The 15,256-nt window shown below is 47.0% G+C and overlaps 2 protein-coding genes across 2 annotated transcripts in view; both read left to right on the forward strand.

Annotated features, from left to right (window-relative positions):
- Nucleotides 1-1,295: 1,295 nt before the first annotated feature.
- Nucleotides 1,296-11,971, forward strand: LOC111946108 (tubulin alpha chain). The gene is made up of 5 exons (XM_086861982.1): nt 1,296-1,349; nt 6,068-6,278; nt 9,196-9,344; nt 10,659-11,339; nt 11,583-11,971. The coding sequence occupies exons 1-5, from the start codon at nt 1,347-1,349 to the stop codon at nt 11,874-11,876; spliced, it is 1,338 nt and encodes a 445-aa protein (XP_086718108.1). The 5' UTR covers nt 1,296-1,346; the 3' UTR covers nt 11,877-11,971.
- An 88-nt stretch (nt 11,972-12,059) lies between these two features.
- The window catches only part of KDM5B (lysine demethylase 5B), a 69,802-nt gene continuing 66,605 nt past the window's right edge, over nt 12,060-15,256 (forward strand). Inside the window, exon 1 of the mRNA XM_086861979.1 lies at nt 12,060-13,070. The gene's annotated coding sequence lies outside the window, so the exon portion shown is untranslated. The remainder of the gene's footprint in view (nt 13,071-15,256) is intronic.

Genomic DNA, 15,256 nt, shown 5'->3' on the forward strand with positions numbered 1-15,256 from the left:
GTATCAAACATCAGACTCACACATACAACAGCTGCTTTTACCCAGGGAGTCAGTTTGACAATCTCAGGAATATTTCTGTTAATATAACTCTTAAAACATACCACATGGTTTTTATGCTTCCCACTTAATATCCAGCTTACACTGGGGCATTTAAACACTAGACCTACTGATTTCAGTAGTGTCACACTATATTAGGAATGGTGAACCACTACGACATAGACTCTCTAGATGAGTGTCACAAGACAGCATGTTTTATTATTCCTTATCTTCTTTTATAGATATGTCTGAGAATGTCTGAGAGATAAAACTCTCATGGGTCATTAAACCAACACATCACTGTTATTGGACAATTAGTAACTACACCACTTGACTTTTTCTTGCAAGTAAACAACAAGGATCCAAACAACACCTGCAAGGGTTGTTGTCCTTCTCCAAGGACTGTTTGGATTCCTCCTTACGATTTCTCAGGCCACACTTTCTCAGGCCAGTGTGAGAAAGTTATGTGACTTGGTTTCACACAGGCTCTGTGCTCCCTGCCTGCTTTCAGCATCCATACAGTAGAATCTGTGTGACTCTCCAGATCTGGCCCTTTAGTTCGAGTCCTTTCCATTTTGTGACACTTTATCCCAGCAGTGGCACTTGGCACAGGCACTGTTGTCCCTGGTGACTGCAGTGGAACTGCTTCCAGCCTCCTGGGAGAGGGATTTGTCCACACCCCACTCTTTCAGCCCAGAGACAGCAGCCAGAGCCTGCCTGGAGGACTGGGGCCTCTGGGTGCCCCCCAGGCAGATGAGGGGCTCGATCCCGAGGTGCCCATGTCTTTGGCCCAGCTTTGCCCGGCTGTTTCACTGGTACTTTCCCTGGGATAGGGATAGTGCTGGGACAGGGAGAGCTCTCACCCAGGACACCCGTAGGTGGGAGGCCTCGAGCGGCCCCCGTCCCTCTGGGCTCCCCAGGCTGAGCTCGGAGCTCTTGGCCAACACCCGGAGGGTGGACAGTGCTGAGCCCCCTCCCCTTCAGCGGCTGCGTTGGGACAGAGCGAACCCGGCCGGGGGACGGAGCGATCCCGACCTGAAGAGGCGCCTGAGGAGGGAGGTGGCGGCGACCTTCGTTGGCGGGAAGACCGAGCCCCGCCCCCTCTCGCCCCTTGTTACAAACCAGCCAATAGTTGGCGCGGGTTGGTGATTGACATTCCTGTCATCCAATGGAGCGCAGCTGAGCGCCCGCCGCGCCAATGAGTGCAGCGCAGGGAGCCCCTCACTCTATATAAGCCGAGCCCGGGGAGGGCCGCCGCTGTTGCCGTGCTCCTCAGACTCGTTGCTCGTCTATCCCGGCGCTCCCGAACCATGGTGAGTGGGGTGAGGGCCCGGCGGGGCAGGGGTCGTCCTGATGTACTCCGCACGCTGCGGCGGGAAGGTGAGGAACGGGATGGGCGGTGGGATTGCCCTGCTGGGCCGTGGAGAGCAGTGGGTCTCGCTGCCCCGAGCCGTGTCTCATCCTGCGCCCTGTCGCTCCCGCCGTCTCGTCCCAACATGATGGTGGCCTTGTCGACAACACGGCAGTCCACGGGACCCTCAGCTCCGGCCGGCTCTGGGGCTGCAGCTTTGCCCCGAGCACCGGCAGCCGCCGGGGCCAGCTGTCCGTGCGGGCCCGGGGCGCCCTGCCCTCACAGCGCGGTGGAGCCGGGGCAGTGTGCGGGTGTGCGCCACCCGCAGGGCCGGGGGAGGACCCGAGGTGCCGCTCCTGAGCCGGGGCAGTCCGTGGTGTGAGGGGCTGCGAACGCCGGGGTTGGGCTGATGGGGAGAATTCCTGAAGGACTTTGTGAGACTGGCTGGCGAAAATGACCTGGTAAATTGAGTCACCTTGAAGGGTAATCTGAAAGGCGTGATGGGGCTGGGGTGTCCCGCAGGACGGGGTTCAGGTGCTGAGCTGGGTAGCGCAGCTGGAGTCTGGAATGGACCTGCGGCTCTTCCCCGTGGGGTTGTTGTATCCTGTATCTCTGAGGAGAGATTGTCAGAAGGTTACACGTGTAACCTTGCTGCAAGTGTAGCAAGGCTGCCACTCTAGGCTTGTGAACGTGTGGGAAATACTTGTTGAGCTGAAAATGATTGTTAGTTAGAGTATCGGTACGATGTGTTGAGGTCCCTTACTTTGGGGGCTCTTTATTGCCACAGTTTTCAAATAAAGTCAAATCAAGAGTATGAACACAGCTCCTGGTATCTGCAAAGGAAACAAGTTCCCTGGAGTCCTATCCCAGGGAAACAACATTCCTCCATATGGTGTGCTGATGACTTTGGTCTGAGCTGGCACAGCCATTCTCAGGAAGCTTGGCTCTCCATCAGCCTCACTCAAGGTTCTCCTCATCTGGATCTTGAGCAGTGTGCTGGGGAGTGCAGAAAACCTAGAGCCTGATCCAGCAGTGCCATGGAGGAGCTGGGAGGCTGCAGCCCAGCAGTGAGTGCAGCAAGGGGTTGAGTCTGCAACTGCTGGAAAGGCACTGACAGGACAGGCCAGTGCCCTTCAGCTGGAGCACATCCTGTAGGGAAAGGAGACAGGGACTGGGCTGGAGAAATTCTGCCTGAAACTTTGTGTGCTTGCAAATAATATAAACAAGTGTGAGGAAAGCATTTAGTGTTAAGTAAATAAGAGGATTCTGTAGTGGTTTGAATACCACTGCTGTCTGTATACATTTAATCCTTATTCTGAAACTCTTGTCAGTGATGTGTGAAGGTCCTGAGCTGTACTTAGTGGGACAGTTCTCTTCCAACTTGGAGCTGATGCTTTCAGAATAAAAACTGAGCCTTATTCTTTAGTATTCTTGGTGCTGTGAAAATGCAATGCAGAGAGTAGGCAGAGAATCTGTTCAGGTCTGACAAAGATTTGTGTTTCATTGAGTAGTCACATACAGCTTAAAAGTCCTTATCAGAGTTGTAGGAAAACAGTAGAAAGAACTCTTAAAGCAGGACTCTGAGTAGCGCCAGGCTTTGTGGCTGACCTTGTCTAGCTAAGTTTTGAAAAACACCAAGGATGGAGATCCCCTCCCACTCCTTTCGTGACCTTGTTCCAGGGCCACACTGCTCCCTGGGGAGGCTTTTCCTAACACAAACCTGAGCCTTGCAGCAGCCTCTGAGAATCTGACCTGGAGCCACCTGCAGAGCAGAGGGAAACCTTCTCCGGTGCTGGCCATGTATCTCCTTTTGTTCACTGATATATGGTTTGGCCTACTGAAGGCAAGAGAGCCCTGTGTGGGATATTCAGGCTGGTTTCTGTGGGAACCCCCAGGATCTTTGCAGCAAGGCTTCCTCTCAGTTACTGCTGGTTGTACTGGTGCAGGGAGGCACTGCGTGATGTGTTGAACTTTGTATTTTGTCCAAGTAAACATGCCATGGTTTAATGTGGCACCAGTAGCACCTGGTCTGTGGCTGTGTTGCCAAACTATACATTCAGAGTTGGAAGGGACATTGGGTCTGGCTCCTGGTCCTGCACAGGACACCCCCAAGAATCCCAGTGTTTGCCTGAGAGTGTTGAGCTCTGTCAGCCCTGGGGTTGTGGCCATTGCCTCAGGGAGCCTGTTTCATTGTCTCATCACCCTCTGAGTGAAGGATGTTTTCCAGGCAAACCTCCCCTGACACAGCTTCTGTTGGGTCCTGTCACTGAGCTGTATCTCTGAGGAGAGATTGTCAGAAGGTTACACGTGTAACCTTGCTGCAAGTGTAGCATCACAAAGCTCTCTGAGCTTTCAGAAGGAAGCTCTAGACCATGATCAATTCTCCCCTCTTCTCCTGGCTAAACAAGCCAATGGCCTCAGCTGCTCTCCCCATACCCTTCTTCTTTACACCCTCCATCTCTGTGGTGTGAGGTAGTCCTTTACGCACCCTTTCAGTGACCTTTCCTAGATACTTAGAAGTTTCTCTAGCAAGGTTTAGATCACTGGTAGGATCTCAGTCAGGTGAGGATCCACGCTGATGTGGTGGTCTGTGTTCTCCTCTCCCTGCAGAAAAGTTTCAGGCTGTCCTGCTCTCCTGAAGGGATGTTCCCCGAGTTGTGTCCATGGTCTGGTCTCTGTGGCACTGCAGTCAGTTTTCCTGTCCCCTCTTTGACGCTGTGCAGGTTGGCTGTGTGTTCTCTGCCATGGCAGCACTGGACAAGCTCCATGCTTCAGCCTGGAGAGTGATGGTGTCATGGCTTTGGAGAGGTGTGGCAGCAGCGCTGAGAAAGGCTTCTTGCAGAGAGGATGTGGGCTGGACATCTGAATATCCAGCTCGGATGGATGGGAGCTTAAAAACAGTTCAGCTGCACAGTGTTGTGCTTGAAACAGGCAATTTTTTTTTATTTTTCTTACAAACACAGATTTTAGTTTCATGGGGTTCCCAATGAGTTTGAAAGGATTGTGCTCTTGCTTTTCTGCATTGACTGTGGATGTGAACTATGCAGTTCTAGGCCATAGAATTACAGAATGGTTTCTGTTCAAAGGGACCTTAAAGACCATCCAGTTTCATCTCTTCCAAGTTGGACCAAGTTGCTTTCAGCCTGGTCTTGGACACTTCCAGGGGCAGGTCAGTCACTGCTTCTCTCGGCAGCCTGTGCCAGGGCCTCACCACCCTCACAGGGAAAAATTTCATCCTAACATCTAATCTAACCCTGTCTTCTTTCATTTTAAGGCTGTTTCCATTTGTCCAAAGTCCCTCCCCAGCCCTCCTGAAGCCCCTTTAGGCAGTGGAAGGGGCTCTGAGGACTCCCTGGATCCTTTTCCAGGTGAACAGCCCCAGCTCTCCCAGTCTGGCTCCAGAGCAGAGGGGCTCCAGCCCTCGGAACAGCTCCATGGCCTCCCCTGTACTCGCTCCAGCAGCTCCACGTCCTTCCTGTGCTGGAAGCCCAGGGCTGGAGGCAGCTCTGCAGGTGGGGTCTCACCTGAGTGGGGCACAGGGGCAGAATCCCCCCTGCCCTGCTGCCCATGCTGGGGGATCAGCCCAGCACACAGTGTGGGGTTCTGGGCTGCCAGAGCACATGGCCGGGGCACACTGAGCTTCTCATCCTCCAGCACCCCCAAGTCCTTCCCCAGGGCTGCTCTCTGTCTGTTCTCTGCCTGTCCTATACTTGTGCCTGAAAATACTCCTGCTTATCCTGGAATTCCAAGGGACCAAATTGTCCCATCCAGTCACAAGTCTGAACACAGTTTTGGGTAACAGTCACATTAAAGTGAAGTTCATGTAGGCTCTTCCAGGATGTGCTATGCTGATATTCAAAACTAGATGTTGAATATAAAATGCCACAGATGGACCAGGAGTTTGGAGATGTTTCTATTTTGGTTTGCCTTTTACCATTTGCAGTCCTATGCTGCAATATTAAATAAACTGGTTTTATGCTCTGGACATCAAAGGGAACTTGGGAATCCATAAATGGATAGGAACAGATAATTTTGCTGCCATGAACTATTTTCTACATGGGTTTTGTGAGGTAGTTCTGTCTGGTGTACACAGTACCTTGTGTATAGCTGTGTGGTTTGAGGCCTGATGGGGCTGTATGGAGGGATATGAAGGGGTTTGTTAGGCAAAGCGTTTCCTACTGAATGAGGAACTTTCCTCAAAGGATTGGGAGAATATTTTTTTGATTTTGTGTACATTAAATGAAGTGCTCCCAGATCCTGGGAGGATTTTGCTGCCTCTGGTGGTTGTGCTCCTGGAGCTGAAGTCTGGGTGATGCTGCTCTGGACATACAGCCAGTGAGATGTGATCATCAGCTTTTCTAAATACTTGGTTTGGTATGAAGGGAGGAATTGGCTGAAGAACTTGAAAGAGTTGATCAGACTCTTCCTGATTGAAGAATAACAAAGAGGAATAAGCTTGTAGAAATGATAATGTCCAAAAGGGTTTTTCTGGGTGGAGCTGATGATGTCTCAAAGAGGTTTTTGTGTTCTGCTGCGTTTTGTGCCAAGTGCCCCCAACACCAAGACAATAAGGCCAATGTTTTAATGGCTTTGCGGGCTGGCAGTCCCCCTGGGTGTGCTGAGCCTTTGCTGAACAAGGGCAGCGCTGTTTGTGCTGATTGATGTGTTTCTGTCCCACAGCGCGAGTGCATCTCCGTCCACGTGGGGCAGGCGGGCGTGCAGATCGGCAATGCGTGCTGGGAGCTGTACTGCCTGGAGCACGGCATCCAGCCCGACGGCACCATGCCCGGCGGCGGCGGGGACGACTCCTTCAACACCTTCTTCAGCGAGACCGGCGCGGGGAAACACGTCCCACGCGCTGTGTTTGTGGACCTTGAACCTGTAGTCATAGGTAACAGTGATTGCACAGCACTGTAAAACATTGCCACGGTTTTTTGCTTAAGGGATCCGTTCTTCTAGTCCTGAAAAATGCTTTGGGGCTTTAAATTTTTAGTGCATAAAGTTTGTCTGTACCTTCCTAGTGATGGAAAATACTTGGCTTTATATGTTGGGACTGGAAAATGTGCATTGTGGAGCCTTCAAGAATTTGCAGCATTACCTTCTGCCAGCCTGTGGAGTTAAATGGGTCTCATGAACATGCTTCATGCTTTTGCTATGCAAAGAGCAGTTATAGCCCATTGGAACAGTATGGCATAAATGTGTATTGCAGTCAATAGAACCTCTTTGAGACACAATATATATCATTAGGAAGATTCTTTATTGTACACGGGAATGATTCCTGTGCTTTCCCAAAGCAATCTGAGTAAGCTGAGCACTGCTTGCAGAAATGAGTCCCCATAGCTGGCCTAAATTCAGGGACTTTTGAACATGTGCTTCAGCTTCCTGTTGCCTTATCTTTGAGAAATAATCTACTCCTGAAAATGAGTTCTGTTCCAAGCTCTGGCAACGCTGGCTTTTGGTGTTCAGATGTGATCCTTTGCATCAGCCACTGACCAGTCCTCCATCCTGGGGCAGTAGATGCACTGTCAGCTCTATATGAGCTTGTGGTTTCACAAGACCTTCATCCCTTGTCAGGAATCCTGGTTTCCCTCTCACCAGTGTGTGCCAGAAGTAATTCTTCTGGAGCTGTTTTTTTGCTATCTTGCCTCAGTTAGCAATTTGGGGCTCTTGTAGCAGATGTCCGTGTTGCCTGTGCTTATGCATTTGCTGTGTTTAATCTTTCTGCAGTACAGAGTTGGGGAAATGTGTGAATGTGTTCAGGCTACTTCTCTGTACCCAAACCATGTCTCTCCTAAAACTTCTGTTCAGTGTAACACACTAGACCCCTTCTTGTGACTAACACAGCAGAATGAACCTCCCAGGGGAGCAGGAGTCTGTGGGAGTGCTGGCCTATAACTTTGAAATGAGCCCAGGCACCCCTGGCCATACCCTATTATTCCCAGGAGCTGTTGCAGGTCTGGCTTTGTGCTTTTTTGAGCCCTGTGATTATTGCCTCCTCTGCTGCTGACCAGGTGGTGGCTCTGAGCAACCAGGAATGGGTGTAAAGTGAGATGAGGGAGAACAGGTGGCAAAACAAGGCAGAGGAGCTGATGAATCTTGGAGCAAATGCCAAAAATTACTGAGTGTTCCAGTGCTTGTTGGTGTTGCAAGTGTAGTGTGGGGAGATAGGCAAGATTGCTAATAATCAAAGGTAGGGCTTTTTGTTAAAGGTTATGTCATGTGCTTTTCTGGGAGATAGCTGCCCTTTGCTACTCCTCTGCTAATGTGAAAATTACTGCTCTGGTTTCCTCAGCAGGGCTCATGGGTCTCCCCATTCATGCAGCAAATCCCTATGCACTGAATTTATGAAAAACCAATCTTTGTGCATGGAGCAGCCGTGAAGCTGCCACATGTGCACAGGGATTTCTGTCCTTCCACATCAGTGCTGGTCTTGCAGAAAGCAGCATCGTGGTGGATATGCACCACCTCTGTGAAAGTGGTGGTAAAATACCATCAAACTTTCCACCACAAAATAGGGCAGAGACATCTGGGAATTCAACACAAGCGTCTTTAACAGTCTATCCCAGCTAGACTTGAAAAGATGAAGACAGTATATCTGGGGCAAGCTGGTTTAGCTGTCCCCTCACTGAAGTACTTTGGTCCAGGCACACTTTTGTAGTCCAGTGACTGATTCTCTGAACTCTACAAGTTTTGTTACTTCCTGAGGACCATCCTGGCTCATGCTACCCCTTTTTGCATAGTATAAAGAACTATTTTATTTTGGTTCTGTATTTTTTCCTTATTACCAATATTTGTCCTTTTTAATGTGGATTCTCAGACACATGGGTATTTGAGATGGTAAATTTTCCAAATTGGTTTTTTTATGCAATCTTAGAAGTAGTTTAGACTATCAGGTTGTGGGCTGCAGTGGGAGCTGCTCAGCCTAAACTGGTTTGAGTGCTAACTGTATTTTTACATATTAAACTTATCTTTGTCTTGCTTGTTCTATTTCAGAATAATGAATACATGCAAACAGGCAACTTCAGCTGTAGTTAATAAAACTCTCTTCTGATTTAAATTAAAGGATGCAATACTGCAATAGCACACAACTCAAGAGTGGCTTGAGCTGAACCAGAGACAAAACTCTGCTGAGTGTCTTTGTACCTTTCTGGTAGGACAGAGCTTTAGCCTGCTGGGTGTAAGTGCATTTTTCTCGGAGCTAGTAGCTCTAAATCAGTCTCCAAATGTGTAACTGCTGGGGGATGCTGTGGGTGCATCTGTACAGTCACTTTAACACAGCTGTTTATGCTGTAGCTTACAGCTCAGGGTTTAGATCATTGCAGAACCCTCCAAGAGCATCTTTCTGTTCCTTTTGAACCCTTCTTTACCTTTGGCAGAAAGTACAGTGAAGAGAAAGAGACATGCAAGCTGTGTTGGCTCTGCTGCCCACAGAAGCATCCTGGAGGTATTGGGAAGTGAAGGGGGAAAATAGGATTTCACCTGCTGAGCTGCAAAAGTTTAAGTTGTCTTAAACTGGAAGAGTGGTTCTGATGCCATAGTCCAGTTTTAAATTGCTCTGACAGGTCAAAATTCTAAACTTCAGTGTAAAATAGAAGAGTTTCCTAAATGGTAACTTAGTTTTTCTTAGTTATTCAGCACTTAGGCTGTAGGAGGTCCCCTACCGATAGGTAGTTGCTTTTTCTCTCTAAAGGTTTAAGTACATTATTCTGGACACCCTCAGAAGTTTAAAAAAGCTATATATATAGAAAATTAACTTTAAAATATTTATATATTCTATAATAATATATATATATCTTGTCTCTCCCCAGATGAAGTTAGAAATGGGGCATACAGGCAGCTCTTTCATCCTGAGCAACTGATATCTGGGAAAGAAGATGCTGCAAATAACTATGCTCGAGGTCACTACACAGTTGGGAAAGAGATAATTGATCTGGTTCTAGAACGTATCAGGAAACTGGTAAGACTTCTCTTCACCAAAGGTTCTGAAATGTCTGTTTTACAGGATTTGGAAATGAGGTTATCAAACACATAGCCCTATAAACTGGGCTTTGATTTCTTTGTGGTATGAGAATTTATGGTCTTAGTCTGCATCTGGTTGTTTTCTTAGCCAGCTGAGAATGGCTGGATTATTCCTGTGAGATATGGCTTTCAAGTGGCTTAAAATGCGGATGAGGCACCTAAAACTTCATATATAGTTTCATGTTCAGAAAGCCAGAACCAAAAATTATGATTTGCATAGTTCCTGCTGGAGAAGGGTTTGTCTCTAGCTGTGGCTCTTTCAAGGAAGTTTAAATAAGAATGCTTGCTTCTGTGGTTCAGACTATTGTTTGCATTTCCTGCTATTATGATTTCTGGATTAATTTTAAGGTAATAACAGTAGAAAAGGAGTAAATCTCAGTAAGCTGGGATGTTTCAGCCTCCCCAGTACTTCAGTCATCTGGAAAACTTATGAAAGTGGCCATTTAGGAGGTTCAGATTCCCTGTTTAGGGCTGCTAAGCGTGTCCACTACCAAATCTGTCACAAAGATAGGAATTCTCATTGCAGAAAACCCAGGTGCTTTGATATTGAATGTTAAGAGTTGTAGTGTAAAGTTTACCTTTTGCAGGCCACAACTGGAATTATTCTCAGCACTTGACTGCCACAGTCTAATTAAAGCAATGATAAGTTTGCAGCGGGTTGTACTTTGACCTGAAAAACATTTATCATTTCTTTGTATAAGTTGTTGGCAGTCCCTGTTAATCCTGGGAGCTGAGCATCATGTGGCACCTCTTTGTGAGGACAGGGCTGTCTAGTTTTGTCTTCTGAGTAGAGTGAATGGGACTGGCACTGTAATAGCCTGTGACAGCTCACTTCCCTGAGCGGAGATACACACTTGGCACTCATCCAGAATTAGAGCAGCAGCTCTGGGATGGGGAATTGCTCCATTTTTGTTCAGATAGAGAATACCAAGGAACTGTAAGGGATACATAGCGTGTAGGTCTTTGAATATTCCTGCTTTTCTTGCTTGTTGTTAATGGCCTCAGCTGAGAATTTGGGGTAGAAGGAATTTTGAGCTAGCAGCGTGAAATGATCATCATCCAATATGAAGAGAGTTTAAACCAGCCAAGAATAGTTTTGCATGGACATCTCCTTGATTCTTGGTGGATAAACTCCATATTTCTGAAGCATGAACAGTTGGTATGTGTCAGAATTCAGAGCTGTCTTTCTTGAGCTTGTTTGGAGATTCTTAATTTATACAATGTCTTGAACACCTGTATTTTTCTCTTCCAGTCAGATCAGTGCACTGGCTTGCAGGGCTTCCTGATTTTCCACAGCTTTGGTGGAGGGACTGGATCTGGATTCACTTCTCTGCTGATGGAGCGCCTCTCGGTTGACTACGGGAAAAAATCGAAGCTGGAATTTGCCATCTACCCTGCACCTCAGGTCTCAACAGCTGTTGTGGAGCCCTACAACTCCATCCTGACCACCCACACCACGCTGGAGCACTCTGACTGTGCCTTCATGGTTGACAATGAGGCCATTTATGACATTTGCCGTAGGAACCTGGACATTGAACGCCCAACCTATACCAACCTCAATCGCCTCATTGGTCAGATAGTATCTTCCATTACTGCTTCCCTTAGGTTCGACGGTGCCTTAAATGTGGATCTCACTGAATTCCAGACCAACCTGGTGCCTTACCCTCGTATCCACTTCCCGCTGGTGACGTACTCCCCAATTATTTCAGCAGTGAAGGCCTACCACGAGCAGCTCTCAGTGGCCGAGATCACCAACGCCTGCTTCGAGCCCTCCAACCAGATGGTGAAGTGTGACCCACGGCACGGCAAGTACATGGCGTGCTGCATGCTGTACCGCGGGGACGTGGTGCCCAAGGACGTCAACGCCGCCATCGCCGCCATCAAGACCAAGCGCACCATCCAGTTTGTGGACTGGTGTCCTACTGGATTTAAGGCAAGTCTCAGTTCCAGCATGATTTCGTAGGCTTCTTATTCACTGTCCTGAGTGTATGGAGTGTGTCTGCTCTGAGCTGTTGTGTGAGTACCTGGTTTGTATTCTGAGAAGTGGAGATTCAGGTTCTCGTGCGGAGCTGTTTTGTGATTTTAATTTTAATCAACTCCTGTTGTCTGACTTTGATTATTGTCATTGTCAAACAGCACAAAGAAACTCATGGTCTCTTCCACATTTCCTGTATAGGTTGGCATCAATTACCAGCCCCCCACAGTGGTTCCTGGGGGCGACCTGGCCAAAGTCCAGCGGGCAGTCTGCATGCTGAGCAATACTACGGCCATTGCCGAGGCCTGGGCTCGCCTGGATCACAAGTTTGACCTGATGTATGCCAAACGTGCCTTTGTTCACTGGTATGTTGGAGAAGGGATGGAGGAGGGGGAGTTCTCGGAGGCTCGGGAAGATTTGGCTGCACTTGAGAAAGATTATGAAGAAGTAGGCACAGACTCGATGGATGTAGAAGATGAAGGTGAAGAATATTAAATCCAATGATGAATTGCAAGTCTGCCATTTCACTGTCTCTTTAGTAGCACTGTAAATCATGTAAACTGATTGGAATAAAATTATTTGATCATGAACTTTGGTAGTGTCCAAACACTATGTACACTCATTAACTGCATACAGTCAGCAGTCCAAGAGATGGAATTATTTTCTGAAAAAGGTAGCTGAATAAAATAACCATGCTATAGTTCAGTCAGTTCTTGTCCTTAAGGCATTGCTATTTGAAGAGCTATTAGTGCCCAGAACATGAGATTAGAATGAGCTGGGGCTTTTTCTGGAAGGTGTTAAGTATATTTTTTCCTGGACTCTAGAGCTGCTGTCACAAGAGACAAAAGGAACTGTGTTACCTACAAGATGCAAGAGCTTCAAAACTGAAGGCTGTTTGAGTTTGGGTTTAGTTGTATCCTATTCTTAAGCTTAGTGAGAGCCAGTAACTTAGAGATGCAATAACCTGCATGGGGAGAGGATGCTCAGGGTGTGCCATAGCACGATGAACCTGCCACTGTAGCCAGAGCCTGAGCAGTGTTTGCCCTTGTGTTGCTGTGCCCTCCCACAGAAGGAACTGGAGTCCCTGTCTGCAGCTCTTTAGAGTCAGACTTTTCCTAGTGCTGTCTAGAGAAAAATCTCTGGGTTAACTGGCCACAGTTAAAAACCTTAGCTTTCCCTAAAATTCAAGTCTTTTGCAGAAGTAATTCTTCCATGGGTTCATATATGAATACTACCATCCTTCTGTGCAGCCTGATGGAACAGGAGAGGATTTGGCTAATCAGGTTTATCTTCAGATGTGAACAGCTTCTGTCTGAAACCTTCTGTACAGACTGAGTGGGGGCCTGGGCACACAGTGAACCACAAACCAAATAACTTCACTGTTGTAGAGCTGGATGACTGAGGAGTCTCCCCCACAGCAATGGCCAAAGGTGGAATAGTTAAATCTTAAGATGATGATTGAATACTGAATGTGATAACAAGATACCAAAGTCTGACTCCAATATGAAATTTGGGCTGGAGACTTTTCCCCATCCAATTTCAAACTTTCTCATATTCCTTCTGATTTAATAGCAGAGTGTGATTCAGGCCAAGCCTTTGAAACCTGTTAGTTGCAGATGTGCACACCTTGCTCAGCTGGAGGATGCAAGATTCCAGAACTTCCTTCTGCATGGAAGCTTCAGTGCTCAGGTAATGCTGCAGTATCTGACATCCCCTCACAAAGTGGGGCCCCTTTTCCTGGTCCCAGTTGGCTGGACTTGTTCTAGGTGGGGTTGTCACCTGTAATTTAGACTAACAGGCTGCTGCTGTTAATGGAAGGTCCTAGAGCAACCTGGTCTGTGAGAGCTGACTAGGAATTGCTTTGGCCCCTCTTGTCCTGGTTACTCTGTGTTTTTTCAGCCATTGTGCTGAGTCAACCTGATTTAAAAATTGCTGGAGCTGGAAGTTACTAATTTTACAAAGATGGGAGAGCAGTTCTAGTGCTTTCTTCATCTCACTAGTTGTCTCAGACAATCAGCCCTGCTGTTGTGCAGGCAATCACCCTCCTGCCATTCAGCACAGCTAAGTGTGGCCAGTGTTTCAGTGAGTTTCTCATTTGTTTTTCCTTGTGGTTATATGTTCCAGGGTAGGCATAACTGTCATGAATTTGAAATCCTGTTGATTAACATATTTTCCTGCTTACTGGTTGATTAAGCAAATGTGTTTGGTGGTGCCCAGGGACAGACACATGCATTCCAGTCAGATCGACTCCATGTCGGCAAGCATTCAGGTTTTAATGGGATGGCAGTGCCCGGAGATAAATGTGCATGGAGCTGTCTGATGTCATGTAGGTGTCAGGTTTTCATTCTGAGGATCCTGTATTGCCAGCAGAACATGGAGAGTGCTCTGTGTCACAAGTGCAGCACCATGATTTCCTTTGGAAGTTAATTGTGTTGGAGTTGTGGGTTTCTGAACTGGCCTTTAGTGGGATCTTTTATCAGTGTTTTGGCTTTTCTGTGAGGAATTTGGTTTCATTGAAGCCTGGCCTACTCTCTCCTGCAAATAGGAACTGGTTTTTACTGCATTGGTGGGTTACTTACACTGAGGCCACTTCCTCTGAGGTGGGATTTGGCTCATGGTGTGCCTGTTTTATCCAGGTGTGTAGAGTGATGAAGCTCTGCAGGGCACTCAGCAGCCATGTAAAATCCTTGTGCACATGGAATACTGAGCTCTGAAAACCTGGGATTCTCATTCTGTGTAGGCATTAGATGAGAGGCATTATGCTTTTAATTTTTAAAAGTAACATGTATTGTTACTTAGAGAAGATGTAATCTGCAACATGATGGGTGGAAGGTTTCACAAGAGATACTGTGTCACCTGGTAGCCTGGGACTGATGCTGAAAACACATTATACATTTCCAGCCTACTTCATACTGGAAACTTCATCATATTAAGAAACCCTGTTGCTTTAGCTAGTGGGCAGCTGCTCTCTGTGTAGGCATGTGCATGCTGAGCTAAGATAAGATAGGGTTTTTCTCAGATATGAAGCCAAGATAATTACAGCAGGAAAATCCTGCTAAAACTGCTCTTGCTTCAGTGAGCTGCAGAAATCCTTAAACATGTTCTAATTACTGACTCTATGGCTGAATTAACAAATGTGTGGTTCACCCGCTTCCTGAAATGTAGAGGAGATCTTGCACTGAATTGAAATTTGAGTGTAAGAGTGTGAACTTCTGAAACTTGCAGAGGTTGGTGTCAGCTGTCACTTTAAGGAAAATTGCTTGCTTTGCACTCTGAAAGCCTTTCTCCAATTCTATACTTTGTGTTGTTTTCTTTGATAAGAAACGCCCATACTTGTGCTTTGCACAGTCTGCCTGTTTGCACTGGCAGAAGTGCAGCCATTATCTAGTGGTAACTAAATATATCTTTACCTGTGTGGTGACACAGCTTTCTCCAGTATTGAGATTGGCAATTAATAGCTCTCACCTGAGAGAATAACTTGTGTGAGTCATGAGGTGGAGGAGGAGGAAATGAGTTGGAGCCATGGCGGTCACTGTGAACTTTGTTGTAAATTCTGGTGTTATCTGTAAGATCTGTTCTAGGATGGTTCTGGTGCTGTTCCAGGAGAATGCAATGCAGCAGAATTTTATTTCCACCCACTCTGCCCTCTTAAAAAGCAATCCAAATCCTCTTTAATGTGCTAATATCTATATTATATATATAATTATGTACATTTCTGATTTCTATAGTAAGTATGCCACAGTGTAATTGTATGATAAAAATCTCATTTGGGCAGCAGAGGTAACATAAACCCACAGCTACACATGCCTCTACCTCCTTCCTACAGATAAACTGATCTCAAGTAATATCAGAAAGAACTTTTGTGCCTCAGATAA

Source organism: Cyanistes caeruleus, chromosome 24 (genome assembly GCF_971803275.1).
Source record: "Cyanistes caeruleus chromosome 24, bCyaCae1.hap1.1, whole genome shotgun sequence".
Taxonomy (NCBI): Eukaryota; Metazoa; Chordata; class Aves; order Passeriformes; family Paridae; genus Cyanistes; species Cyanistes caeruleus.

Coding starts and splice junctions, on each gene's coding strand:
- LOC111946108 (XM_086861982.1), top strand. Junction 6,279..9,195: donor CCTTGAACCTGTAGTCATAG/GTAACAGTGATT, acceptor GTCTCTCCCCAG/ATGAAGTTAGAAATGGGGCA. Junction 11,340..11,582: donor GGTGTCCTACTGGATTTAAG/GCAAGTCTCAGT, acceptor TTTCCTGTATAG/GTTGGCATCAATTACCAGCC.